General features: G+C 39.8%; 1 protein-coding gene across 4 annotated transcripts in view; it reads right to left on the bottom strand.

Moving 5' to 3' along the window:
- Window positions 1-23391, bottom strand: part of eml2 (EMAP like 2) — a 31737-nt gene extending 8346 nt beyond the window's left edge. The window contains exons 1-7 of one of the 4 annotated variants that reach the window (XM_005461105.4): window positions 23095-23391; window positions 12494-12718; window positions 11845-11962; window positions 11380-11481; window positions 2992-3020; window positions 1551-1680; window positions 755-904 (exon numbers count right to left, since the gene is read on the bottom strand). In XM_005461105.4, coding sequence (XP_005461162.2) covers window positions 755-904; window positions 1551-1680; window positions 2992-3020; window positions 11380-11481; window positions 11845-11962; window positions 12494-12718; window positions 23095-23167 — 827 coding nt within the window. In that variant the 5' untranslated portion in view covers window positions 23168-23391. Of the gene's footprint in view, window positions 1-754; window positions 905-1550; window positions 1681-2991; window positions 3021-8523; window positions 8674-11379; window positions 11482-11844; window positions 11963-12493; window positions 12719-13448; window positions 13468-18495; window positions 18644-23094 lie in introns of those variants that run through there. The other 3 variants (XM_019345066.2, XM_025898143.1, XM_019345067.2) reach the window with 3 other exon arrangements.
- Window positions 23392-23684: the final 293 nt, after the last annotated feature.

The following is a 23684-nucleotide window of genomic DNA, read 5'->3' as shown; positions in this document are numbered from 1 at the left end:
ACAGCCATATAAACAAACCGACTGACTCACATTTTCCAAGTCAATAAAAACAAATATACAATATTTATTGCAATGTGAAACATATTTTGCATTTCTAAAACAAAAAAAAAAAATGACACAATGTGAAGAGGCGGATTCCATGTGACGGCGTGGGAGAGGAGAGCTCGATTGTTTCCCTGCTGAGCGGAGTAGCTTTCCCAGCATGCCCCAGGGGGCCAGAATGTTTACATCCCAGTGTCTCCAGACACAGGATGTCAACTGGTGCTCATTAAGTACAGCACAAATTTCACTGATGGTAAACACAGAAGCTGTCGATGACGTGTTACACAAAAACAAAAACAGCTTCTGAGCAGCTCAGCGTTTCTCTCTTCGTCTCACGTGTGGGGTCAAATAGAGTTTTGCTTTTTTACATTTTGTTTTCATTTTAATTTCATTTTAGGAGGAGATTTGCTCATTTTAGCTTCATTTTTACTGTTCAAAGAGGTTTCCTTTCTAGTTTTTATTCATTTGAATGGTGTTGTGATGATTATGTTAGTTTTTCTGCATGAAAAGCCATATCATCAAGTGAGTCATCTGTTTAAACAAAACCATCTATATCACAGTGTGTTAGTTAAACACAGCTTTTGATCAAACAGGATCTGTTTACAAGACTTGGAGTAAATGAGGAAAGCAAACATGATGCAGGAAATTGCACAGTCTCTGTAAAGATTAGAAAACTTTAATGGCTGCTCTCATCAGCCTCCTGTTTTCTCACCATTTGACGTCATCGTTGTGGCCCAGGTAGTGTCTCTGCTGCTGCTCCTCTGTGTTGTACAGCACCACCACTGAAGCATTGAAGTAGACAATCTCTCCCGTGGGAAGCAGGTACAGGTTGGAGCGGCAGTCACGACCACGGTAGCCATAACTGGACCACGCTTAGATTAAGGAAGATGGGTGGTGCTGGACAGGATTACCAGAATATTCAGCATTCTTATTTTATACATTTTGTTGATGCTTCTTACTAAGATAACCACCAAATCTTATTTTTATTTTTTTTAATTTCTTGGTTTTCAGGGATACAGTTTGTGCTTTGACCCCTATTATTTATCCTACAGACAAATATGTGTCAGAACAGCTGTGAAAACAGAAGATATGATCATTAGTTTTAGAAAAATGTACTCCTACACCAGAGGTCACGTCCATTAAAGCACAGACAGTAAAATGTGTTCAGTCCTGTAAAGATTTTGGAACAATTACTGATTCAAACCTGAACTTTGAGACAAACTGAAGCTGTGTGCAAAGAAAAGGGACTGTTTTATAATTCTGGTTTGTATATTTACTGCAAAGAACGGAAACTCACTCAAACTTTTATATGGTCTAACAGGTCTATTGGTGAGCCACAGACAGGTGCATGTTGTATGAATCACAGCAGAATAAATCTAAATAAACCTAAAAATAAAGTAACACTAACCTGAATCTATTAATCAGATATTTTAAATATCTAAACCATCCGAATCTTTAAGTAAACTGTTCGTGTACTTCTTAATTCTCTGTGTCTGGATTAAGGATACACCCACTGCAGTTTGAGCTTATGGTCAGGCAGCGCCACCTTCTGGTCAAGGCTGTAAGTCCCCTTCTGCTGGTCTGGGACGTGCATGGTGACGGGACGGCCGCGGAGGAACATCCTCACGTAGCTGTCCTCTGTAGTTAAAGAGGGAGGGAGGAAAAGCAAGATCACGAGTTAAAGAAAGAGAGAAGGACAAAGTAACACTACTTTTGACCTCTGTACTCTCATCCTCTCTAGCTTTGAGAGCATTTTTTACTAACTTTATAACCAAAATGATTTTGTGTCAGTAGGAACATAATTGATTGAAATACTTCTTTGAGTTTCTCCTCAGTAATGCCAATTTGAAGACAGCGGATGCAGCAGGAACTCTAGAAACCTTCCAACTCAACACCTGACATCAGAATAATTTTTCCTTCTTTGGTACTTGGTATAAGTTTTCAGACACTTTATGATTAAATATGCATGCGAGGCCATCTCTCTCTAAATTTGTGCTACTTTGCATGCTTCAGAAGAGAAAATTAAACACTGAATAAAGCCAGCTTCATAATTATCATGTGTCTTTGGTGGCATATTAGACTTCAAAATGGAAATGAGGAAATATTGTTAACAGCCTCTCAGTAATAGAAACAGAAAAATCCTTTCAGAATACAGACAGGACTAAAACTGGAAAATTTGGTGTATGTAAGTGTTGCTGAAGTTTAAAAAAAGATCCATGTAATATAAAGTCTATACTTTTTTTTAATTGAAAAAAAGCAATTTGCTGGTATAAAATGTAACAAGGATACAGTAACACACCATAAAACTTTCATAGCTGCTTCCTTGCATTTAGACAATTATCTTTTCATATAAAGTCTTGCATGCAATGAGGCAGTTTAATTAATTTGACCTAATTTGCATAAATGTCCAATAGAAAAAAAAAAAACAACGAAGTAAAATAGCAAAACAGCACATCATCCCACAATTCACCAGTGCTTGAAAAAAAGAGTCACATTTTTGCTTGTTAATATATATTAATGGGAAAATGCATAAACAGACAAACAGCCTCACATGTCTAAACACTTTCCAGCAATTACAGATCTTTTGTTTTACAACATATTCAAAATCTCCAGAAGTCTCGTACTCATCTTAATGGGAGATCTTCTGCATTTCCAACATGTTCTAAAATAATTTAAATGGGACATCACTATCTCTAATGAGAAAATGCATTTCTTTGAAATGACAGATGTAAGAAACCTTCAAGAGTTCTTCGAGGACTCCTGAAGGCTAATTGAGTTTCACACATGAGAGGCTGCTCATCCTCTTTACAGCAAATTAAAGTGTGACAGTAATTGGAGGGTGAGACAGAATAACTAACGCAATTCACACACACACACACACACACACACACACACACACACACACACACACACACACACACCAATGGTGGGATTAAAATTGTATTTTACCTGCATTGAAGGTGCATTCTTTGGATTTGCTGGAACACAAAAAGAAAAATGGTTATACGACTTCAATTAATATTCTTTTTGCACATAACACGATAAACAGCATAAATATTACAATCATTTTCCAAAAGTGCTGAGAGGTGGTTATATTATGTCTTTATAAATTATTCACTCATGCTACATCTCTCACCCTCAGTTAATGGAAAATAGAGGGCAGAAAGCACACGTCTAAAGATGTGCACAACTTTTCGCCTTCAGAGGATGAGATGGTGTAGTCCGAAGACAGGATTTAGGCCCATTTATTTAGAAATCCTGTTTGAATTTTACATTCATACTAAATACTATAAGACCTAAAAAGTGCAAGTGAAAAGCATATTTTTAACAAAATGAGTCATAACTGACACGCAACATTTCCAGTATGACCTTTGAGAAAGGTGATTATTTACACTCCTTAGATTACTTTAGAAACTGTGCCACTGATGGCAAGAACTATAAGTAGAGGCCTGAGGAGTTTTCCATCAGCCCAGGCATGTCAACAACCAGCTGACAGTTGAGGCAGGAACTGGAAAGATCAGATCTGGTGCATACGATTACAGCTACAATGCAATACGGCACACTTTAATGTAAATAACGTCTTTACCTGAGAAAAGAAATAGTGGTGCTGTAGAGATTATATGCATGCAGGTAGGTCATTCATAGGATGGACGGCTTTGACCAGTAGTCTGGTCAAACTCATGCCGTGGTTTGACCAGACTACTTGACAGCGACTGGTTTTAAAGGTTTGATTAGGATTTAAAGGCTCATTTCTTACATTCCTAGAATATGAACATAAACTATCACCTGGGAATAGTAGGTAACAGGCCTGGATACACAGAGGACCAGAAGACCTGATACTGAACGGCTGGTTTGATAAAAATTTGATGAATTTCTTTTACCTTCAACTTGGCGAAACAAATAAAGGAAACAACAAAGTAGTTTGTATTTGCCCCGGGCTGGGCAAGTTGATACACATTTCCTTATTATATTTGATGCCTAAAACTTTCCAACTTGCTAGTTCTGCTGTGTAAACAGGTTTGTAAAGACGAGTCAGCAGACACAAAGCAAACAGGAGTCCACTTGTATTCGCAGACAGTGTCAGTGCCTATCAGTTAAACACATGGCAGATGTGTAACAGTGTGACAGAGAAACATCGCGGTGGTCAGAATTAAAAGATGCCACACAGACAAGCTAAATGCATTTACAAGTAAAAATGACAACCGGCGAGTCAGCCACTCTGCCAGAATCCATGATTAGACCGGTCAATCAAAACCTGCCACATCAGCGAGAGCTGCAGATGTCCCTGAATCTGCTGTCACCCAATCAGAACTGCCTGCCGAGCATTTCAGTGCATGCTGAGCACTCAACCTAACCTGTCTGGATGCTATCAACCAGTCGGGGTATCAGGATGTTGAAGCGCTGCCTGGGCTGACAGCTGGATGTCACCATGGCAACAGCAATAAAGGTAAGGCTTGATAAGATAAGAGGGAAATGGAGGTTTGGTCCTCGCAAAGCAACACGAGAATCAAGAAAGACGTGCTTGACTTTTCTGAGTATTTCTATGGAAACACAGGCAAAGGAAGGGTGGAGGGTAAGCAAATAAGAGCAGGGAACACACTTCTCCTCCTCGTCATGTAGATTTATTGTACAACCACAGAGCAAGTCATATAATACAGATGAGTACTATGAGGAAAACTGCAGTGACACAGGATATTTGTCTCTGGTTCATGGGGGCTCAAACTGCTAAGAAAGATAAACCACTCAAACTAGAATCAACATCTTACTATAGCAAAGTTAGTTTAGATTTAGGCTTCAATCCAATATCTGTTCAGGCTCATAAGGGAAGAACGTAATAAGCAGGCACTCATCACCAACCACACATGGCTGGTCTGAAACCCTGAGTACTCACTACACAGTTCCACATTTAAGTGCTGTTCAGCACACTATTATCTATTTTTATCTACTTTATTTATTATTTTGAGAAAATAATTTCAATATAATAGCCATTTATTTCCTGTACTTATTAAGTTGGCCAGCATTGATCTGTTATGTATGGATCTGTAGTAGAGAAGAATGACTTCATAAACAACGTTAAGGAAAACAAACAAACAAACACCTGGAAAGCGTCTTTTTCAACTTTGTCAACCTTTTAGATTTTGCCAGTAGTTCCACATTAAGTGAATGATTTTGGACACAAACTATCTTTTGGTTCCTGGTGATATGCGCTTTGTGAGGAGGCATTTTGCCACATATTCTAATCTCTACCTCTTTGAACATTTATGTCAAATATGAGGAAACTCCCTGAAGGCTTTCAAAAGAATTGTTAGAACACCACAGAGGGAAAACCTGAAAGCATGAAACCTCCATACCTGGTGGGTCAGTTCAAAAAACAGACTAGTTGACAAAAAGAAGCTTTACCAAGGCTGCATTATGAAAGTAACACATAAAGAAACTGAGTGAGTGGGAAAGAAGACTGCGGCGGACAAACATGAAAAGACCCCAGGCTGTGCCGTGTGTATCCTGATATTTGTTTAAAGGGGAGTTTACTAAATAAAATCTTGACAGTATTGAGACATGTCAATGGCTCTCTAAGCTTACGAGTCAACTGAAACAATGATTTGAGATTTCTTTTGTAGGTTTGTTACAATGTGAACAAGGGACCTATGCAAGAAGAAAACAATCACGAAAACGAGATGAGAGCCTGCGTGTGTGTTTGAAGAAGATTAAAAGGCAGCAGAGCAAACAGACGAGTCATCTGAGGGCCTGTGTGGCGTCTGTTGTGTCTCTGGGCAGTCAGAGGCGACCAGGAGGGGTTTCGGCTCTTTAAAGCAACCACATAAAGCCCTGTTTGTTCCTTGAACTGCGTGCATGTGTTTCTGTTTGTGTGCATGTGTAAGTGTGGTCTGCCAGGAAGATGAGGCGTGGCATGGCTCTAGCCAATAACAGAACACGATTGATCCAGAACATGTAATTATGGCGGTCCAGGCTGCGCAACTGGCAGCTGGACAGGGCACATAACTCTGCTTCTACAACTCAACGGCAGCAGCAGTCACTAGTCACCGGGTTTCCAGGCAGAGGGAACGCACAAACAGGCCTCTCATTAACATGCAGCACCGAGCGTATAGTTGGCCTTTTCTGTGGGCTCTCTGAAAACACAAAGGGTTCTTGTAAGAACCAGAGGGCACTAATGAGCACCCGTGCATCTGCAGAAAGATTAAAAGGACCGACTTTTAATATATTGAACTTTAACCACTGTTTGCATAAAACAAAATCAGGATATTTTATCCTAAACTGAGTGGTTTGAAATAATAAACGGATATTTTTAAGCTTGCAGCTCAAACTTACAAACAGCATTTGTCTGCTTAGCATTTTTTGCTGTTTACAAGAGGCACGTTCTCTCTTTCTTATGGGGAATCTTAAGAACTAGTTCCATCCATCTGGGAGATTAGAGTGATGCACGCAGGGAGGCAGAAGATGTTGTGGTCCGAGTAATGGGACTCATCCCCCTGAACTGTGGTGGGAGTGGTGGGAGCGGTCAAGAGTGCATGCATCCATTTCCTGCTCAATTAGGACTCAAGTACTGCAGCAGCTTTAACAATAGACATGAACACAGTTGACTTTCTTCATATTTTCACTTGTGCGCAAAATACATTATGACTAAACAAAATACACTAAACTAAACTAATCAACTCTGACATTTATGAGGCATCAGACAGTTTCCAGATAGCGAAAGAGGGAGGAAGAGTGTGGAAAGGGAGGAAGAAAAATAAGCTAAATCTACATTTTTAATGCAATGTTATGCTTTCTAATGATCGTTAGAATCAGAATAGCTTCATCTAACCAACTTCAGATTTCTTGTAAAATTATAAACCTCTAAAAGCAAATGTTGAAGGCACAGTTTTTCCATGTAACACTTGCTAGATCCAAGTGATACAAACACAAAAAGGAGGAGATGACAGACTGAACACGATAGGAATCTTTTCCTTTTCCGTGGCGTATGCTAACCCTCTAAGGCAAAACGCTGTACAATACCCTAACTTTGAAATGACTTATTATATGAAAATAAAGACAGACACATCAATGTTAAACTGGTTCACTGTGGTGCAAAATAGTCCTCTCCAATCAGACACGTGCTCAGTATGTTTGCTGCATGTAGAGCAGGATGTTCAATCAATCTTATCAATGTTTCTGCAAGCTGTGCAGAATTGATAATGGTAACATCAGTCCCACAGCTTCCTTAGCTTCCCATCTCTGGTCATAATGCGACAGAGGATTTCAAAACAAAAGTCTTAGGAGCATTTTGAATTGATGCTCAATTAGCTACTTTTAACTTGTTTTGGAAATCAGTGAATTTGGAAAACTTGAAAATGAAATAGAACATAAAAGTGCACCAAGCTCAGCAGCAAATTAAAGTAAGGCAGATGATGACGGGTACTTTGTAAAACCTGAACATGTGTAATATTCTTGTTGAAGTTCAGGGTGTCCAGTAAAGCAGGAGCTCTGTCTCATCTGCTGTCAGAATCAGTCAGGTTTAACAGAATAATGAGTTAGCCGACAGATCTGCTGAGTACAGAGCGACTGGTCCGATGTCACATCACATTCAATGAGTCCCATCTGTCTGTGTGTGCGTTTCATAACCAGGCAGAAATGTTCATTAGCAGCCAAAACAGCAGCTTATGCCTAAAATGGTTTAGCATTTGCATAATGTAATGAGTTTGTAATAAAGAAATACACTTCAGGAAAAAAAAATATTTTTATAAAAGCCAGATAGATGGGGTTTTTTTAAAAATATATGCAGTTGATAACTTTGAATGCACACTTGTTATGTGAATGTTAGCTGAATAAATAAGCATTTGTAACTCACTTTATTCCCATTTGGTTGAACCAAACATTTAAAACATATCACACAGTTTAGCATTTTTTCATAAGACCTGGCCCTTGCCATTAGGCTCATGGTCGATGAACTCGTCAAGCTTTGTTGTTTTATTCATTTAACCATGCGGCTGCCCCTCCCCAGAGCAACCCACAGCCCTGCAGACAGAGAACTCAACTGCATCTAATGGTTTGCGTGACAACGGTTTCAAAAAGCAGCTCCACTTCCCCTGAATGTCTTCAAGCCAGACCTAAGCACTGACTGCTGACTTTGTTTGGAATGAAAACAACCAAACATTTAAGATGGTAGAGCCTGAAAGCATTTCCCCAACAATAAAAACTGTATTTAATTTTCATTTCATTTAAACAGCAACTGAGGGACCAGGTTTAACAATAAAAGTACCTCTCTTTATAAAAGCTGTGTATTCATTTTCTATAGTGGAGATACCAACCAGCCATCCAAGGTTTAAAGCTACACAGCTTCCTTTATGACATGCAAACAACTTAGGTTTTAATTAGCATGACTTTGCCTTTCAAATGATTCCCAAATATACCCTCACTGCTTAAAGTCTGCTTCTACTCAATTCTAGTCAATCATTAACTACTCATTGTAAAGCAGCCATTTACCTGGGTGATCTCTTCATGTCTGCAAGGTTTCCGTTACACTAAGCGTCAACACTGGTGAGCAGTCAGAGCGGTTCTTCTCCTGTCCAAAGCCACACCAACACACGGACTTCCTCCTTCACTCTGCAAACTTTTAGCTCAGCCTGAAAGGTCATATTATCCAATCAGAATGCACTTCCTTATTGTACAGGCACACCCCTTTCTGCACAACTACCACGCCTCCCTTTTACCAAGAACTGTTAGAAAAACAATACATCAGCAGAATGAAAGGAGTAATGGAGACAGTAGAGGACAGGAGAGGGGAGGATCAGAATCAGGTCATATCATCCAATCAGAATCCACTTCCTTACTGTACAGGCACGCCCCTTTCTGCACAACTACCACACCACCCTTTTACCAAGAACTGTTATATGAAACATGATACATGAATGAAAGGAGTAAAGGAGACAGTAGAGTAGAGTAGAGTAGAGTAGAGTAGAGTAGAGTAGAGTAGAGATAAGGATCAGAATCAGGCCGGCAAACACTATCCACCGGATGGCTTTGGAAAATGTATATTTAGACATTACTGGTTTTTTGTTTTTTTGTGTGTGTTTTTTTAAATCATGGTTACACAGTAGTAAAATTCCAATTCAGGACAGTCAGTGAAGTAAAGTTTTTCTTTACTTTTACAGTTTCTTCCAATTTGAACCAAAGAGTTCTGCTGACAGATTTCTTTCATTTACCACAGCAGCATTTCTTTATCATGTAAAAAAACTGACACGCACTGCTGAAATGTATCTTCTTTTTCTTATATTAAGATATCGCAGCGATTAAATGTGTAAAAAACTTCCTTGACAGGAAGCAGAGTTTCACTGGTCTGGCCCACTTAAGGTTAAAGTAGTTTGCATGTAGTTTGCATGTAGCCCATTTTATGCGCTTTCTGCAATTTTGTCAGTGGTGATCACTGTCATCATTAAATGTAAATAAATAAATAATAAACACCGGTGTCTTGAAATTCCCCCCAAAATTGTGCTCTCTCTTTTAAATTGCCTTTTCAAAAAAAAAAAAAAATCCTATTAAAGAGCAACATTTTTGTTCTTTCCCAGTTTAAGATGGCATCATGGCAACACCTCTGAGAGGATGATTTAAAACAACAAGAGTAAAACCAAAGACTGAACTGATGTATGATGAAAAATCCATCCATCCATCCATCCATCCATCCATCCATCCATCCATCCATCCATCTTCTTTCGCTTATCAGAAGCCGGGTCGCGGGGGCAGCAGCCTAAGCAGAGAAGCCCAGACCTCCCTCTCCATGGCCGCCTCCTCCAGCCTGTCCGGAGGAATGCCAAGGCATTCCTTGGCCAGCCAAGAGATATAATCTCTCCAGTGAGTCCTGGGCCTGGCCCGGGGCCTCCTCCCAGTGGGACATGCCCAAAACACCTCACCCAGGAGGCATCCTTGTCAGGTGCCCAAACCACCTCAACAGGCTCCTTTCAATGTGGAGGAGTAGCAGTTCTACTCTGAGCCCCTCCCGGACTGCTGAACTCCTCACCCTTTCTCTAAGGGAGAGGCCAGCCGCCCCTCAGAGAAAGCTCATTTTTGCTGCTTGTGTCCGCGATCTCATGCCTATGATAGCTAATGATAAACTTTCTCAATATTTGTTCGGTTATATGAGGGACCCACATGTTTTATCCATTTGCTGTGGTATGCTGCTACTTCAGTGTCCGTTATAAAGTCAGCATCTTAAAGACAAACAGCTGAGTAACTCCAAACATCTGGAATCTATTGTACCGACTGTAGAAGCTTAACAGTTGGTGAGAAAAATCAGATAAACAGTCTGAATAACTGAAGCCTCACTTACACACGTCTATGTTTTCCTGTAGGTGTACCACACACACATGCTCATTTTATCCATGACAGGTATCTGACACTGAACCTACTGTTATACCTAAAATACCATGATCTTCTCTAGATACTATATTAAAACTTAAATTTACACTGACACTGCTTTCTTTATAATAACATTTTTTCACACTTTTCTGGGGTGATAATGGATGGAGAGTATCTCCGCATACATTGTAAAGGGTCAGATTGCTTATTATTTGACTTGTTCTTCACCGTTTTTCCAGCATCTGACTGGGACAGACTGCCAGACTGGTTCAATTACTGCCAGTTAAGTCTGCTTACAGACAGAAGACAGTGCAGCGGTAAGACAGCTCATTACGACTAACCCACTGAACTTCATCACAGTCCTTCTGACCCACACAGTACACAAACACAGGCTCCGAGCTTGTTAGGAAAAAAGGAGTTTTCAGACTGGTCGTCATGGCAACGCAGTCGAGCAGCAATCTCCAGGGATGAAAAATGAAGCCTGCTTGGAAGTGGTGAAAACTGCAATCCCAAAAATGACCACTTGAGACAGATGCTGTAACGCCCAAACCTAATGACTTATAATGACTGTTTTTCCACTGCGAGGCCCAGCCTTACAGCAGAACATGCGCAGCCTGATACAAACATTATTTTGGCAGATTTTCCCTACAGGACAAATGTAGAGGTAAAACCTTTCTTTTAACTTACCAGTGTACGCATTAAGGCTTTAAGTTATGCATTATTAGGGATATTTTTGATAAACCTGTGGGAAGCAGGAAGGCTTTTGGCTCTCTGCTGGATTTCACCTTCACCACTTTGACTCGCTCTAAAATATTTGTGCTGTTGTTGCCTTTTGGAGAACTTTAATTGCATTGTCTGACAAATAACATGGTTTACTCTGTGGTTCATACTTTAGTGTGAATCCCAAACATTAAGAGCTGTCCATAGATTTTGCATTAAAAAGTAGAGTTTATATTTTCACACCATCCCTCAGATAAAGGCTGTTACCTTTTGCCACCAGAGGAGCTGCTGGAGGATGTTGTTCGACTCCGACTCTCCGCCCCCATCTCTCTCCTCACAAGGGTGAGACGCTCTGTGGACATACTCTTTCTGAAGAAGGGAACGGGGGGGAGAACTCTTGATGTTTTGATGAACAAACTGTAACATTACCCTTTTTTACATGGAGTTACAATTGGGTTAAAAACAACAGTTGATTGCTAAGTAAGTAACCAATTAAACTTATAGTATCAAACGAGAAAGTAAAATCTACTTGATGATGCTATTTTCCACCAATCATTTAAAATTAATTAACTATAACTTTCTCTTAGATAACAGATCAAATTTCAGTTCCATTTTTATTAACGTGGATAGGGGAATTAAAAAAAGGACATCTTTGCAAACTGAAAACATGAAGAGTCTTGTTTCGTTGTGTTCAGCATCTTTGTTGGCAGGATTTTCCATTCTTAATCCTACCTCTTTATAGACTGTAGCACCTCTTTCTTTGGAGATGAAGGCGAAGAAAGGAGACGTTTCTGTTGAATGTAGCCATTACTCAGAGGTCGGGAGGGAAGAGCCTGCAGGAGCTGTCGCACTGAAAGAAAAGAAAATGCCATGAGCACAAAGTGTGTACAGCTTCCCAGTTCCAGACCCCAGTTAAACTTTAATTTACCACTTCCAGATCAATGTCATCAAGGGAAACAGAAATTTCTATATTTGACATTTAAGCAAATGTGATTTGCATGCTCAGCTTGTTCAACTGGCAACACACAGCTTTCATTTTTAGCAGTGGCTGGCCATTTTGACTTGTGACAAAAGTAAATTAAAAGAAAGTATGATTTTATATCAGCATGTGTTTTGTGTTAATAGTTTAAACTGACTTAATACTGCCACTGCTAAAGTATTTATATCATTTTCAAATACCAACATAGTAAAAGTTAACAGATGTAGTTTTTGGGATCTGAAACCACTTGATTGGAGAGCGATGACATTTATCTTGGAATATGAACAGCAGCAACATGTTTCAGCTTTACAGAAGCACTGATGTTATGTGACTAATGAGAAATCTGATTTGCTCGGAAAAAGATCAAAACTTTGACTCTCCTTTCTCCAGCTGCTCTCTTACCCTTCGTAGGTGCTGCAGCTGTAGTGGCCAGAGATCTCCTCCCAGCATGAACGCCTCCTGGTTGCTTCCCTTGGCTCTGCTCCTCACAATAGCCGAGCCGGCGCAGGGCATCAGCCAGAGCCGCCTTAAGCAGCTGGATCTCGTCCTCTTGCAACTGCAGCCTCTGCTCCAGGTGAGACACCCGGTCCTCCATGTCCATGTTACTGCTCGCCGACACCGTGTCATCTGGAGAGTTTAAGTGTTTAACATTTTAGTTTTAATGAATTCTAGGGGCTCATTATGTAGATTTCAAGAGTTAAACCAGAAAGATAAAGGAGCCACATGCAGCTGCATATGTGAGAAATAAAAACTTAATAAAAAACTTACAGAATAAAAAACCTAAAAATGTAAAAAACAAACAAACAAACAAACAAATATCACAATGAGTTTTTAGAACTTGAGGTGCACAACTTTGAATTTATTTTGGATTTTCTCTAATCCACACAGGTTCAAAAGTATACATATAGTGTCAAACACCCACTAATATTTGCTTAAATGTCCCTTAGCAAGTTGCACCTCGAACAAACGCCTTTGGTAGCCATCAACAAGCTGCTGGCATAATTCTGGCTGGATAATTGACCCATCTTCTTGGCAGAATTGTTATAGTTCACTTAAAGTGATTGGTTTCTTGAATGGACCCAGCTTTTAGTCCACAAACTCAGTTGAGCAGGAGCTTCTTTCTTGGTCAGCACCTTCTCAGTCTATGGTGATTTAAAGCTCATTTTAGAGCTTCAGAAAATACTGATTTCCAATTCAATTCAGTTTTATTTATACAGCGCATTGGTCTCAACGCACTGTACATTGTAAGGTAAAGACCCTATAATAATAAAGAGAAACTCCAACAATCAAATGACTCAATTTGAACAAGCCCTTGGAGACAAAAGGAAAAAAAAAATCCCTTTTAACAGGTAGACACCTCGGGCAGTACCAGGCTTACGGAGGGGGGCTTTCCCAGCTTTCAGAGTATTAGTCAATTCAGTGAGTGCTGTCAAACAAATCTTTTTTATGCTGACAAAGAGAAACTACCAACTGTAGTCAATTATGCAGCACTACTCATTAGTGAGTGCACGTATAGAGCCTGGAGGTGGACTTTTGATCCCGTGTGGATAAGAGAAAATCCAAAATAAATCCAAACATGTGCACCTAATTCTTCTTTTTCAAATTCATTAAAGATGTGTGCTGTACAATTGTTCCACTCCGGAAAAAGAAGAGTTCAAAGAAATCATTAAAGCCCAGGATTACCATGACATTCATACCCATGATAAGCGTATGTAAACTTCTGACCGCAGCTACGGGAACTCTTGGGGTTATTTTTTAAAAGCAAGCATCTGTTTCAGTGTTATGGATATCCGTTGCTGTGGCTGCTGCTTTGTAAATCAGTGGTGTTAAATTTCTAGGTGGGGACGAGAGCTTAAAGGTATTGTGACCATTTTTAATAATTCAGACTGAGAATGAGTGTAAATGACAGAAGAAGAATAAAGGCAGGAAGGAAAACCAAACCAAGGACACGAAGACGGGTAGGAAAAAAGAACAGTGAGGGATAAGACAGAGAAACAAAGCTTTTTTATTATGTTTTTGTGTATTAAAGAGGAAATTATGAATATTTAAGTTCTAATATATGAGAACATTTAGAAAATGGGGTTTCAAACTGCAGGTCAGAGAAATCTGGAAACAGAAAAACAAACTAGCTCCCTGTTTTCTCTTCGTAGATGCAATTTTTCCACGAATAATATTGGCAAGTTCTCAGCGCAGATAAACATATTACATTATCTGTGACCACAACGCTGGATGCCAACTTGCATCGAGCTAGTTAAATGCTTTTACTGTGGAGCTGCAGCATGAGGACAGTAAATTAAACTGCATTTATTTTTCCAGAAATGCCACCACAGGCACAGACTTTATTAATGCATTACTGTAAGACAGTGACTTAACAGCGCTCTTGGAGACTATCCTTTAAACTTAAAGGTACCCTGAGGATTTTTATCAACCACAGCTTGCTGTGTGGAAAAATCTTTTGATTGGCAGTCCCGACATGTTTGTGCAGTCTGTGCATTTGTTTGCAGCATTTGTGCCTGTTTTGTTTATGCAACCACTGCTGACAACTGCAGAGGGCAGTAATCAGAATGCAAGAAAACGACTGCTGGTTGAAACAAAAACGGATGTGAGCGATTAAAACATGAATTCAACATGAGTGTAAATTTGTTACTCAGACTTTTTGGTTTGGATATGCTGTGTAACGCTTTTGTTTCCCAAATCATTTACAGTACAAACAGCCTGGTATAGTGACTGACTGGTTCAGTGTGAAACATGACATTTCAAAATGAGTATTTCAGTAAATGTATGTATTAGTAAAAACGTGCATTTTTTAAAGCAATACTTTTTGCTAATAAATACACGTACAGGAATTCATATGAGCTCCTGTTGACCTCAACCCACACACATCCACCAAGTTGACTACCTCCGGTCCTCTCCAACTCTTTTCAGCCTAATCACACACCATCTTTCCACCCACCGTGATGACATCATCGTGGGCTCGAGAGCTTATCAAAGGCAAACTGCCCGGTGTGGATTATTTAAATCTGTGACCCACATTATCAGATTACAGCCTGATAAAGTGAAAGACAAGTTTTCAGTTGGACACATCATCACAACTGTTCATGAGGTCTGAATTCTGATCTCACAGCCCTAACCCTATCTCCAGATCAAAAATACATATTTCCATTCATAAGTTAATGCTTTCAAAATCTTATAAGTATGGAAAAAAAGGAGGTCCTGCTTCTAATCAGCCTGTCAAATGGACAGGCTGAATAGAAGTTTGCATGATGAGGTGTACCCAACAAAGTAATGTGTGAGTGTAAGATGATAATTATCTCTTGCATCAATTTATTGTAGAGCTCTTATCTTTGAGATCTAGTTTCATTAACTGGTTGCTGAAAGACTGAAAAGGGTTTAAATGAATGTTAAATGGTATAATAAAGAATTTCTACTTCACTGGAACAAACAGTGAGATATCTAACAATCACAAACAAAACAAGCAATATTTGTAAACATCAGGTATTGCTCCAACTTTACACAGTGGTAGTGGTGTGGAAAAGACAGATGAAGCTATCATTTATTTACAAATAATTCAAATATCACCATAAAACAACAACAAAAACAGCCAGGCTGCAATAAAGATGTATATGTGTTTGAAAGAAAAAAGACCATGACATGTTCATATAACCCAGAAATATCATAAATGGAAAAAAATGAGATGATCTACCACAAACTTCCTCCCTGAGCCGTGTTATTTTTAAGTCATCATGTGATCGCAGCATTTGTGCAAAAATGTTTATTTATAAACTTGCAGTAAAAGAGCGCCACTCTTCAAAAAGGGATTTTATACTTTACACTGCTTCGGCACAAGGCAACACGATGCCCAGCATTGTAAACTGAGACACAGGCAGTACTGTTACCCTTACTGTATTATATTTCATAGTCAAATGACACAGGAAGAAGCCATGAGGAAATTAAGCTTCAGATTTACATACAAACACGAAGTTCAGGGGAGATTTGCATGGCAGAGTTGGCCTACACAGACCAGCATCTAAGGTAAGATTGTCTCGGGCCTCTATCATTGTTTCTCTTGTTCAATGAAAAAGCAGTTTGGGTGTCCCTGTTTAACACAGCTAGTCATCATGATGACCTAAACGTTGGTTCTGACAACTCAAAAATAAAAAGGCAAAGTAAAAGAACCATCACAGTTACTATAACTCATGATACTTACAAAAGTCCATCTACAAGAAAGAAGCAAGAAACTCTCCAGCTGGCTTAAAATGCAGTTATATTGACACATTGTATAAATTAAATGTAACTTCAGTGTCACCAGGACATAATTACTGCATGTACAGAGTCGCCAGTCAGCCCTGATAGAAACTGTTTACAATGTTTGCTGACTTTTCCCCCAAATAATGGGTTTTTTGTTTGTTGTTTTTTTTTTTTTAAAGGAATGATTACAATTAATTAAAACAAGCTGAAAATGGAGACACACAACTAGGAATAGTTGTCAGCTGAAGAGGGAGAAGCCAGAATGTAGGTGGGAGGAGATCACGAGTTGAACTAACCGAGAAAGGATGAAGAGGTGGGAGAAGAATGATTCATTTTTATCTGACTACTGCAGTAATCACGTTTATCTAAACTACTGCGACTACTGAGTACACTTAATTGAGGAGACAAACAGAATGAGGTGGAAGGCAGGAGAGACAGCTGCAAAATGAAAGAACCTAGAATGAACAGTTTTGCCTTAACAGGGCTTTGTCTGCAATCATCCAATACTCACTAGACAGCTACAACATGAAGTCCTTAGAATGTAAAACACTTTCCTAGTTTGATTTTGGATCAATTTAAGGGTATGTAATATTTGTAACTTAAATTCAGGTCCCTAAATCAGAGGATTTCATCTCCTTTACAGGGGCTATTTTAGCACAGCTCACACAAGCCTCTTCACGTCAGAGCTTTATCAACTGGCAACCGATTTAGCTGAGCTTCAGTCGTGTAATCTGATGCTAATGTGCTAACCTTATTATGTTGACATGCCGGCAGCCATTCATGCGAGCATCTCGTAAAAGATGTTTTGCTAAGTGTTTATACGAAACTTGTAAAAAGCATTTAATATTAAAAGACACAAACAGCTGTAGGTTTATTTGTTGTTTTCATAATTGTACTGTGTGCAGTGCTGATAACACTGGTCACAAAGCTGCTAACATCAGCTTTGTGACCATCTATCCATTTTCTTCCCCAGTTTACCCAGTTCTGGCTGGAGCCTTCCCAGCGGTCACAGGAGAGGCAGGGTACACCCTGGACAGGTCAACTAGATTTGAACCCAGGACCTTCTGGCTCTAAGGAACAGTGGTAACCAAGGTACCAACATGCTGAATATTGTGATGAAAAACAAAATCTACTGGTTTTGGTCATATGGTCATAAAAGGAGACATATTATACTTGTTTCCAGCTATTATACTTGTAACTTTGCATGATTGGCCACTTAAATAATCCACATTTATCCCATACAGTGTAAACCTTCAGTTTAAGCTTTGTCTGAAACCACTGCTTTAACCCAACTTTTTCTGACTGATTGCGCCTCGCAAACAAGACAGCCTCTGCTCCTACTGTACACTGATTTTATTTGAAACTTTGCCCACGTTTAATATGAGAACACACATTTGTAACAGTCGATACTGTACACCTATATGATGTGTACAAATCTAACTTTATTCCCTTGATGTGTGTTTGTGTTGCTGCCTGATGAGTTGCAGAGTTTGCACTAGACTTGTTAAATGTTACTTAAGAGACAAAGTAATCAAGGAAGCATATGGTGGCACAGGAAACAGTAAACAAAGAGAGATCAGCAGAGTTCACCTCTGCTGATTTTATCTCATCTACTGACAGGACACCTGTTTAAAGAGCGCTGCAGCGCCAGCTACTTTTCAATTTGCCCTTGAATCATCACACACACACACACACACACATACACACAGTTGTTAGACCTCAGTGGTATTCTCTTGCTGTCATATAAACCTAAGCCCACATCTATTTGACATTCAGTAAGCATTACACACACAATACGAGCTAACTTCCATCTCCATCCCAGCACAGCACTGTACTTTAGGCAAAGCTGATGTGAGGATAATACAGACATGGCTGCTATCAGGGAACAGAAACATGCCGACAGATGGAAAAGGGTGGTAAACAAAAGAAAAGGATGGATGGAAAAGAGAAAGTAACAAAAAAAGAAATCAGAGGGAATGGAGTAAAAAGAAAAACAGGTGGAAGAAAAATGTGGATGATGAAATCCAGAGGGATGCGTAAGTGTGATCCTGTCAAAGAGGTAGGGAGGTCGCCACAGGACAATAAGAAGATTGTTGGCTGCTGGAATATTCATGCTGCAGTGAAGTGATGATGAAGGTGGAGCTCGACATGCCTACCTGCCATTGTGCCACGCTGAGTGCCTGGTCACTCCTCCTGTCAATCAACCAGTCACTCAATCCACAGAGCAGTCAGTCAGTTTGTCCACTTGCCCTCACTCTTCCTCCTTAGAGACTTCCTGGACTCCCACTCCCTCCCCTTCCCATCTGTGACCGGTGCTTGCTCACCCTCTCGCTCTCTCTCTCTCTCTCTCTCTCTCTCTATCTCATACACACACACACAGAAAAAAAAATCATCTGCCATCCTCTTTTGCTGACCCACTCCTTCCTCCACCTCCACTTCCTCCTTCCTAGACCACTCCCTCTTCCTCCTCCCATCCCCTCCTCCTCCTCTCTCTCGCTCCTCTTTTTCTACTCCTTCCCTTACATCCCTCCTCCTGTCTCATTAGCTACAGGCAGAGAGAAAGCCGAGGCAGAAGGGTGGAGCCTGGCTTAGGGCCACACAAACACACTGCACCAGCATCAGCATCAGCACAGCCAGGCACCACCAGGAAGAGATGCTGCGACGTCCAGGATCAATGACATGCACTCACACACCCACATAAAGGTTACGCACCACATGAGAATAAATGCCACCACTGTAGTCCGTTTCCTTGCAGGTAAAAATTTAAAAACTGTCCAGTTACCGTGCAGTATATTCTCATTCAAGATCTACACGCACTCATCTGGAAATGTGTCAAACTGGTAACAGCAGTATGGCCGATTTTGGTGTTTTAAAAGATGAGTGTGTGATATTCTACAGACAGGAAAAGGCCAAAACCAATGATAACAGATCGATTTCCAGTCTATGTAGCTAAAGTGTGACACAGCTTAATCTTCTGTGCTGCACTGTATGCTGTTTCAGCCTGCTTGAGGGACGATAAATTATAATGCCAAGACCCCACAATATTATAGAGAACTCCACTCATTGCATGATCCCCAATGAGCAGCACCTGGTGAAAACTGGGAGGAAGAACCTTCAACAAGAAGAAACCTCATTTCACAACATAAAATATGTGTTTGTGAAGTGTTTTCCTCACCCTATACCAACATTTAAATAAATAATACAGTAAATCTTACATTTTAAACATTTGCCATCTGAATTGAAACCTCAGCGTACCATGAAGATAGAAATTTTTCAGCAGACTGGTGCATGACGCTTTTTTCTTTTCATTGCCACTAAACAGAGTTTGCAAATGGCAGCTGTGCAGCATACAGTATGCCATGATTGACGGGTTCGTCGCTGTAGCGCTCCAACACTGCTTCAGCCGCTAGTCATTTCAGTCTTCAGCTGGAGGAACAGACTGCACTCTGCACTGGTAAAGTGGTACTCTGCAGGTTGCACAGCATCGCTTTGCACTGTAAACGTGATCCACATGTCAGTATGGATTCATGCGCTCATGTGCATACTTTCGCAGAGATAACAGGTGCATGTTGTTAAATACACCACTGCAACAAAGATGAATCATAAAATATGGATGTGCAAAGGGAAATGGCCCATTTAGAGTCTTGTTTCTTCAGATAAAATTGTGAGATGTGAGATTTAGTTAAAAATCTTCATGCCCCACTGATGACCAAATAAAATTTCATATGAAATGCAAACTATACTTAAAAGCCAGAACCCAAATAACAATACAAACTAAATTGCTAGTTAGTAGCGTAAACCTCCTGCCGACTATAAAACAACAGGACGGAGAGAAGTGAGGCACACTGAAATTTATTGTGAGGCCATTAATGACGTCTGTGTGCAGACTTTAATCACTGAGAATCTCTTAATGCCTGCACAGTGTGTCCTCATATGTCTCTTTGCTAAAGTTATCACAATATGAACAAGTATATTCGATTCAAAGGACAACTGTGCAATTCTAAAATGAGCAACAGAGTTAAAGCTCTGAGGACTGAGAAAGAATATATAAAGTAGCCTGATGTGTTGTATTTACCTCAACAGCATCATTTAGATAAAAGCTATAAAACCTGTCAGTACTGGAAATGCTAAACTAACTCATTATACAAATACAACATCCAGCTTTGGAGCCAGACGTTCAACATGTTCAAACAGACTATGTGTTTAATTTGACTTGAAAAATTTTTAAACACTGGAGAATCCAAACTGCATTTGGCTCAAGCGTTGACCAGGACAGGACAACAGATCGGATCAAGATGGAGGATCTCTGGTTACAGCAGCGAGAGGACAGATGGCAGATACAAGAAGATTGACAGACAGGTCAAAGGAAAGGGAGCGAAACAGGGTGCTTCAATAGACACGTGAAAGATGACACATTTTGGCTAAGTTAAACTCTCTTGAGCTTCCTTTTGCTAACAGAGTCTACTAACAGAATTATAACACACTCTGTTCTCTACTTAGCTCATTTTTGTCTACCTGCAGCCTGCTACCTGCAATAAGACACCTTCATGTTATTCTTATGACTGATTCACACTTCACACGGGCATATTTTCAGCACCTAGTTTGGAACTAAACACTGTTTATTGTCTGACTGTAGTATCCAGACACAGATTAAATACTGTGCTTCACCCTGTTGACCAAGAAGGGTGCAAATTATTTCTGTTTTTGCTTTCAATAATTTTAGTAGTAGAGTCCCCCACTCAAAGTCACAATTCACACCAGCTAAAAAAAACAACCCCACGGCATGTTCTTGCATGAAAATGCTGTGGTGAATTGCAGGTAAAAAATACAGTCTGAAAATAATACAGCAACCGTAATGTAAGAAATCATCCTGTGTTTACTTAAATGAGAAGCTACAGCCTTCATGGCACACAGTGACAGTATGGGAAGGGCTCATACAGAGATGGGAACTTTGACCCTTGAGTGGTTCGACGCAGCATCAGAAAACACAGATAACACAGATTGTCGTGTTTTTCTCCATTTGTGAGGACCTTCACAAAGGTTTATTTGTTTGACACTTATGTTAACATGCTAAGTTAACCTCAAACTCTATTCTTAAAAAAGTCTACAAATGTAGCCCCAGTTCTCCTTTTTTACAGCAACAAACACCTCATTAAAGAACCCACTTGTACCAGTATACCAGTATACTCTATCTTAAATGTCCTTCAAATAAATAGTCAAAAATGAAACATGTCAGTTTTATCAGATGGCAATAACCTAAATATAAAAAAGCAATTTATTTATATTATTAACAGCTGATTTAAATCAAAGTGCCATTTTTATTTTAACATTTAAAGTAAAGAAGCCAAAAAGCCAGCCACTATGCATCCAAAGTGGTCCAAATAAAGCAGTTGACCCTCAGCTGCAGGACCAGCTGTCACTCAACAAGCTTCCACTGTAACCTACAAGCAATATTTTCCTCTTTTTGTTTTAATTTGACCTTATTCTATCACCTGAGCTCAGCTACTGTGAAGATCAACGAGCCGAGGCTGTGCATTTGTCTTACAGTTTAACTGAAATCGTTATGATCCACGAAGCTGCAGGAGGCTTTGGACCACCACCTCCACCAAATGCTTTGATTGGCACATGCTCCTTCTTGGATAACAAACATCACAGCTCTGATCAGGCTCTCACGACCCCTCGCTGTCTCCCCACCTGCTTCTCAATATGGCTGTCTGTGAAGTTTAGTCGACTGCAGGGTTAGTGCAATCCACAGATACTTCCCCAAGATAACAACAGTTCAAACGCCTTAAACTGCTCCACTGATGGTATTCGCATCTCCACATGAATCTATCCACAGAGACACTTTGTCTAAAACAGCCGTAGAAACTCATCACCACCTCGTACACCTGTCACAATCCTCCAGCGTGACCACAGATATGATCTATTTTAGCAGCATCAGGCGGGCATTTGCATCAAATTTGTTAACCAGGATGTGACCGGCACAGGCAGACGAGGCAGCAGGGGGGGAAAAGAGAAGGAAACTGTCAAATGGCCATCAGTGTAAAAAAATAAGCTGCTGATATTGCGAACAAGACAAAGTTCCTATTCATGATGGCAACCACAATCCCTCCACCACTTTAGTGCTAAAGGCAACAGGTCAATTGTATTTCCAACAGTGGTTTGTGGCACTGAAATGTGGTTCTTCACTCATGTAAATGACTTAGTGATAACGCAATAAATTTTACTCTCTAACTATTAAAAACACAACGCTGTCAGAGAGAGACCCTGAAAGTGTCAAAATCAGTTTTAAAATAATGGGAACAGCTGGGAACTGTGAAAATAAATATAAGTCATATCTAAATTGTAATAAATAAACAGATTAAATTGATAGAAAACTTCAAACGCAGTTCACTTGAAATGTGTTCATCTGTTTTTATTGTAGCAACTAAAAAAATTGTACGTTGACAACAGTGTTAATAATATTTATCCAGTTTTCGATGCAATACGTAAAAGAGTTTTTAACAAGTATGGACATCATATGAAGCTCATTACACAGACACAAACCACGTAAGCAAAATCAGAAGACATTAAATATTCTCTTCTGATGTTTTTGAAATATATTTTAAAACGTCCTCCAGAAGAATGCAAAACCATGTTTGTTTGTTTTCTCGATTTTGCTGAATGAAATAAGAGAGCTGTGCAGCTGTCTGGACGGCGGTGTTTTTTATTTCCCCCCCGTTGTGTCTGATGGAGAGGAATGAGAAGCAGCTCACCGTTGTTGCAGTACTGTAGCAGCAGGTTGGTGCTGTCATACAGGCTCCCACACGAAGCTATCCGCTCCGACATCCTTTCCTCCTTTTGTTATCTCTTCTGTTTTTCCAACTCTCACTCGTCTCCTTTGTCCTCCTTTCACCTCTCTCCCTCTCTTCTTCACGCCGTTACCCCCTTCTGTCTCATCATACAACACGCACACACACACACATACACACTTTTACCTGCCTCGGCTCTCCGGCTATTCCCGCTCCAGCCTTACTGTCACCATCAAGTGCACCCTGTGGGACAAACTGCACTTCCTCTGCGTGCTTTCAAAGTAATATTCAACAATGCTTCTCGGCCACTTAATATGATTTGGAAGACTTATGCGATTGTGATGTAAATTTTGAACTAAATTAAATGTAGATTTTAATACAATATCAAAAAAATAAAGATTAAAAATGTTTCTATATAGTCACCTTAATTTATACAAATGACAAAGACTCTGCAGTGAAGTTATTTTGAAACACTATTTAACCTAAAAGACTTTTAATTCCACTGGTCACCAGGATAAAAGCAGTTTAATCTGACTTTTCGTCTTTTAAGTAAA

This window comes from Oreochromis niloticus, linkage group LG14 (genome assembly GCF_001858045.2).
Source record: "Oreochromis niloticus isolate F11D_XX linkage group LG14, O_niloticus_UMD_NMBU, whole genome shotgun sequence".
NCBI classification, from domain to species: Eukaryota; Metazoa; Chordata; class Actinopteri; order Cichliformes; family Cichlidae; genus Oreochromis; species Oreochromis niloticus.
The sequence above is the reverse complement of the archived record's forward strand: the minus strand, read 5'-3'. Positions and strand labels throughout refer to the sequence as shown.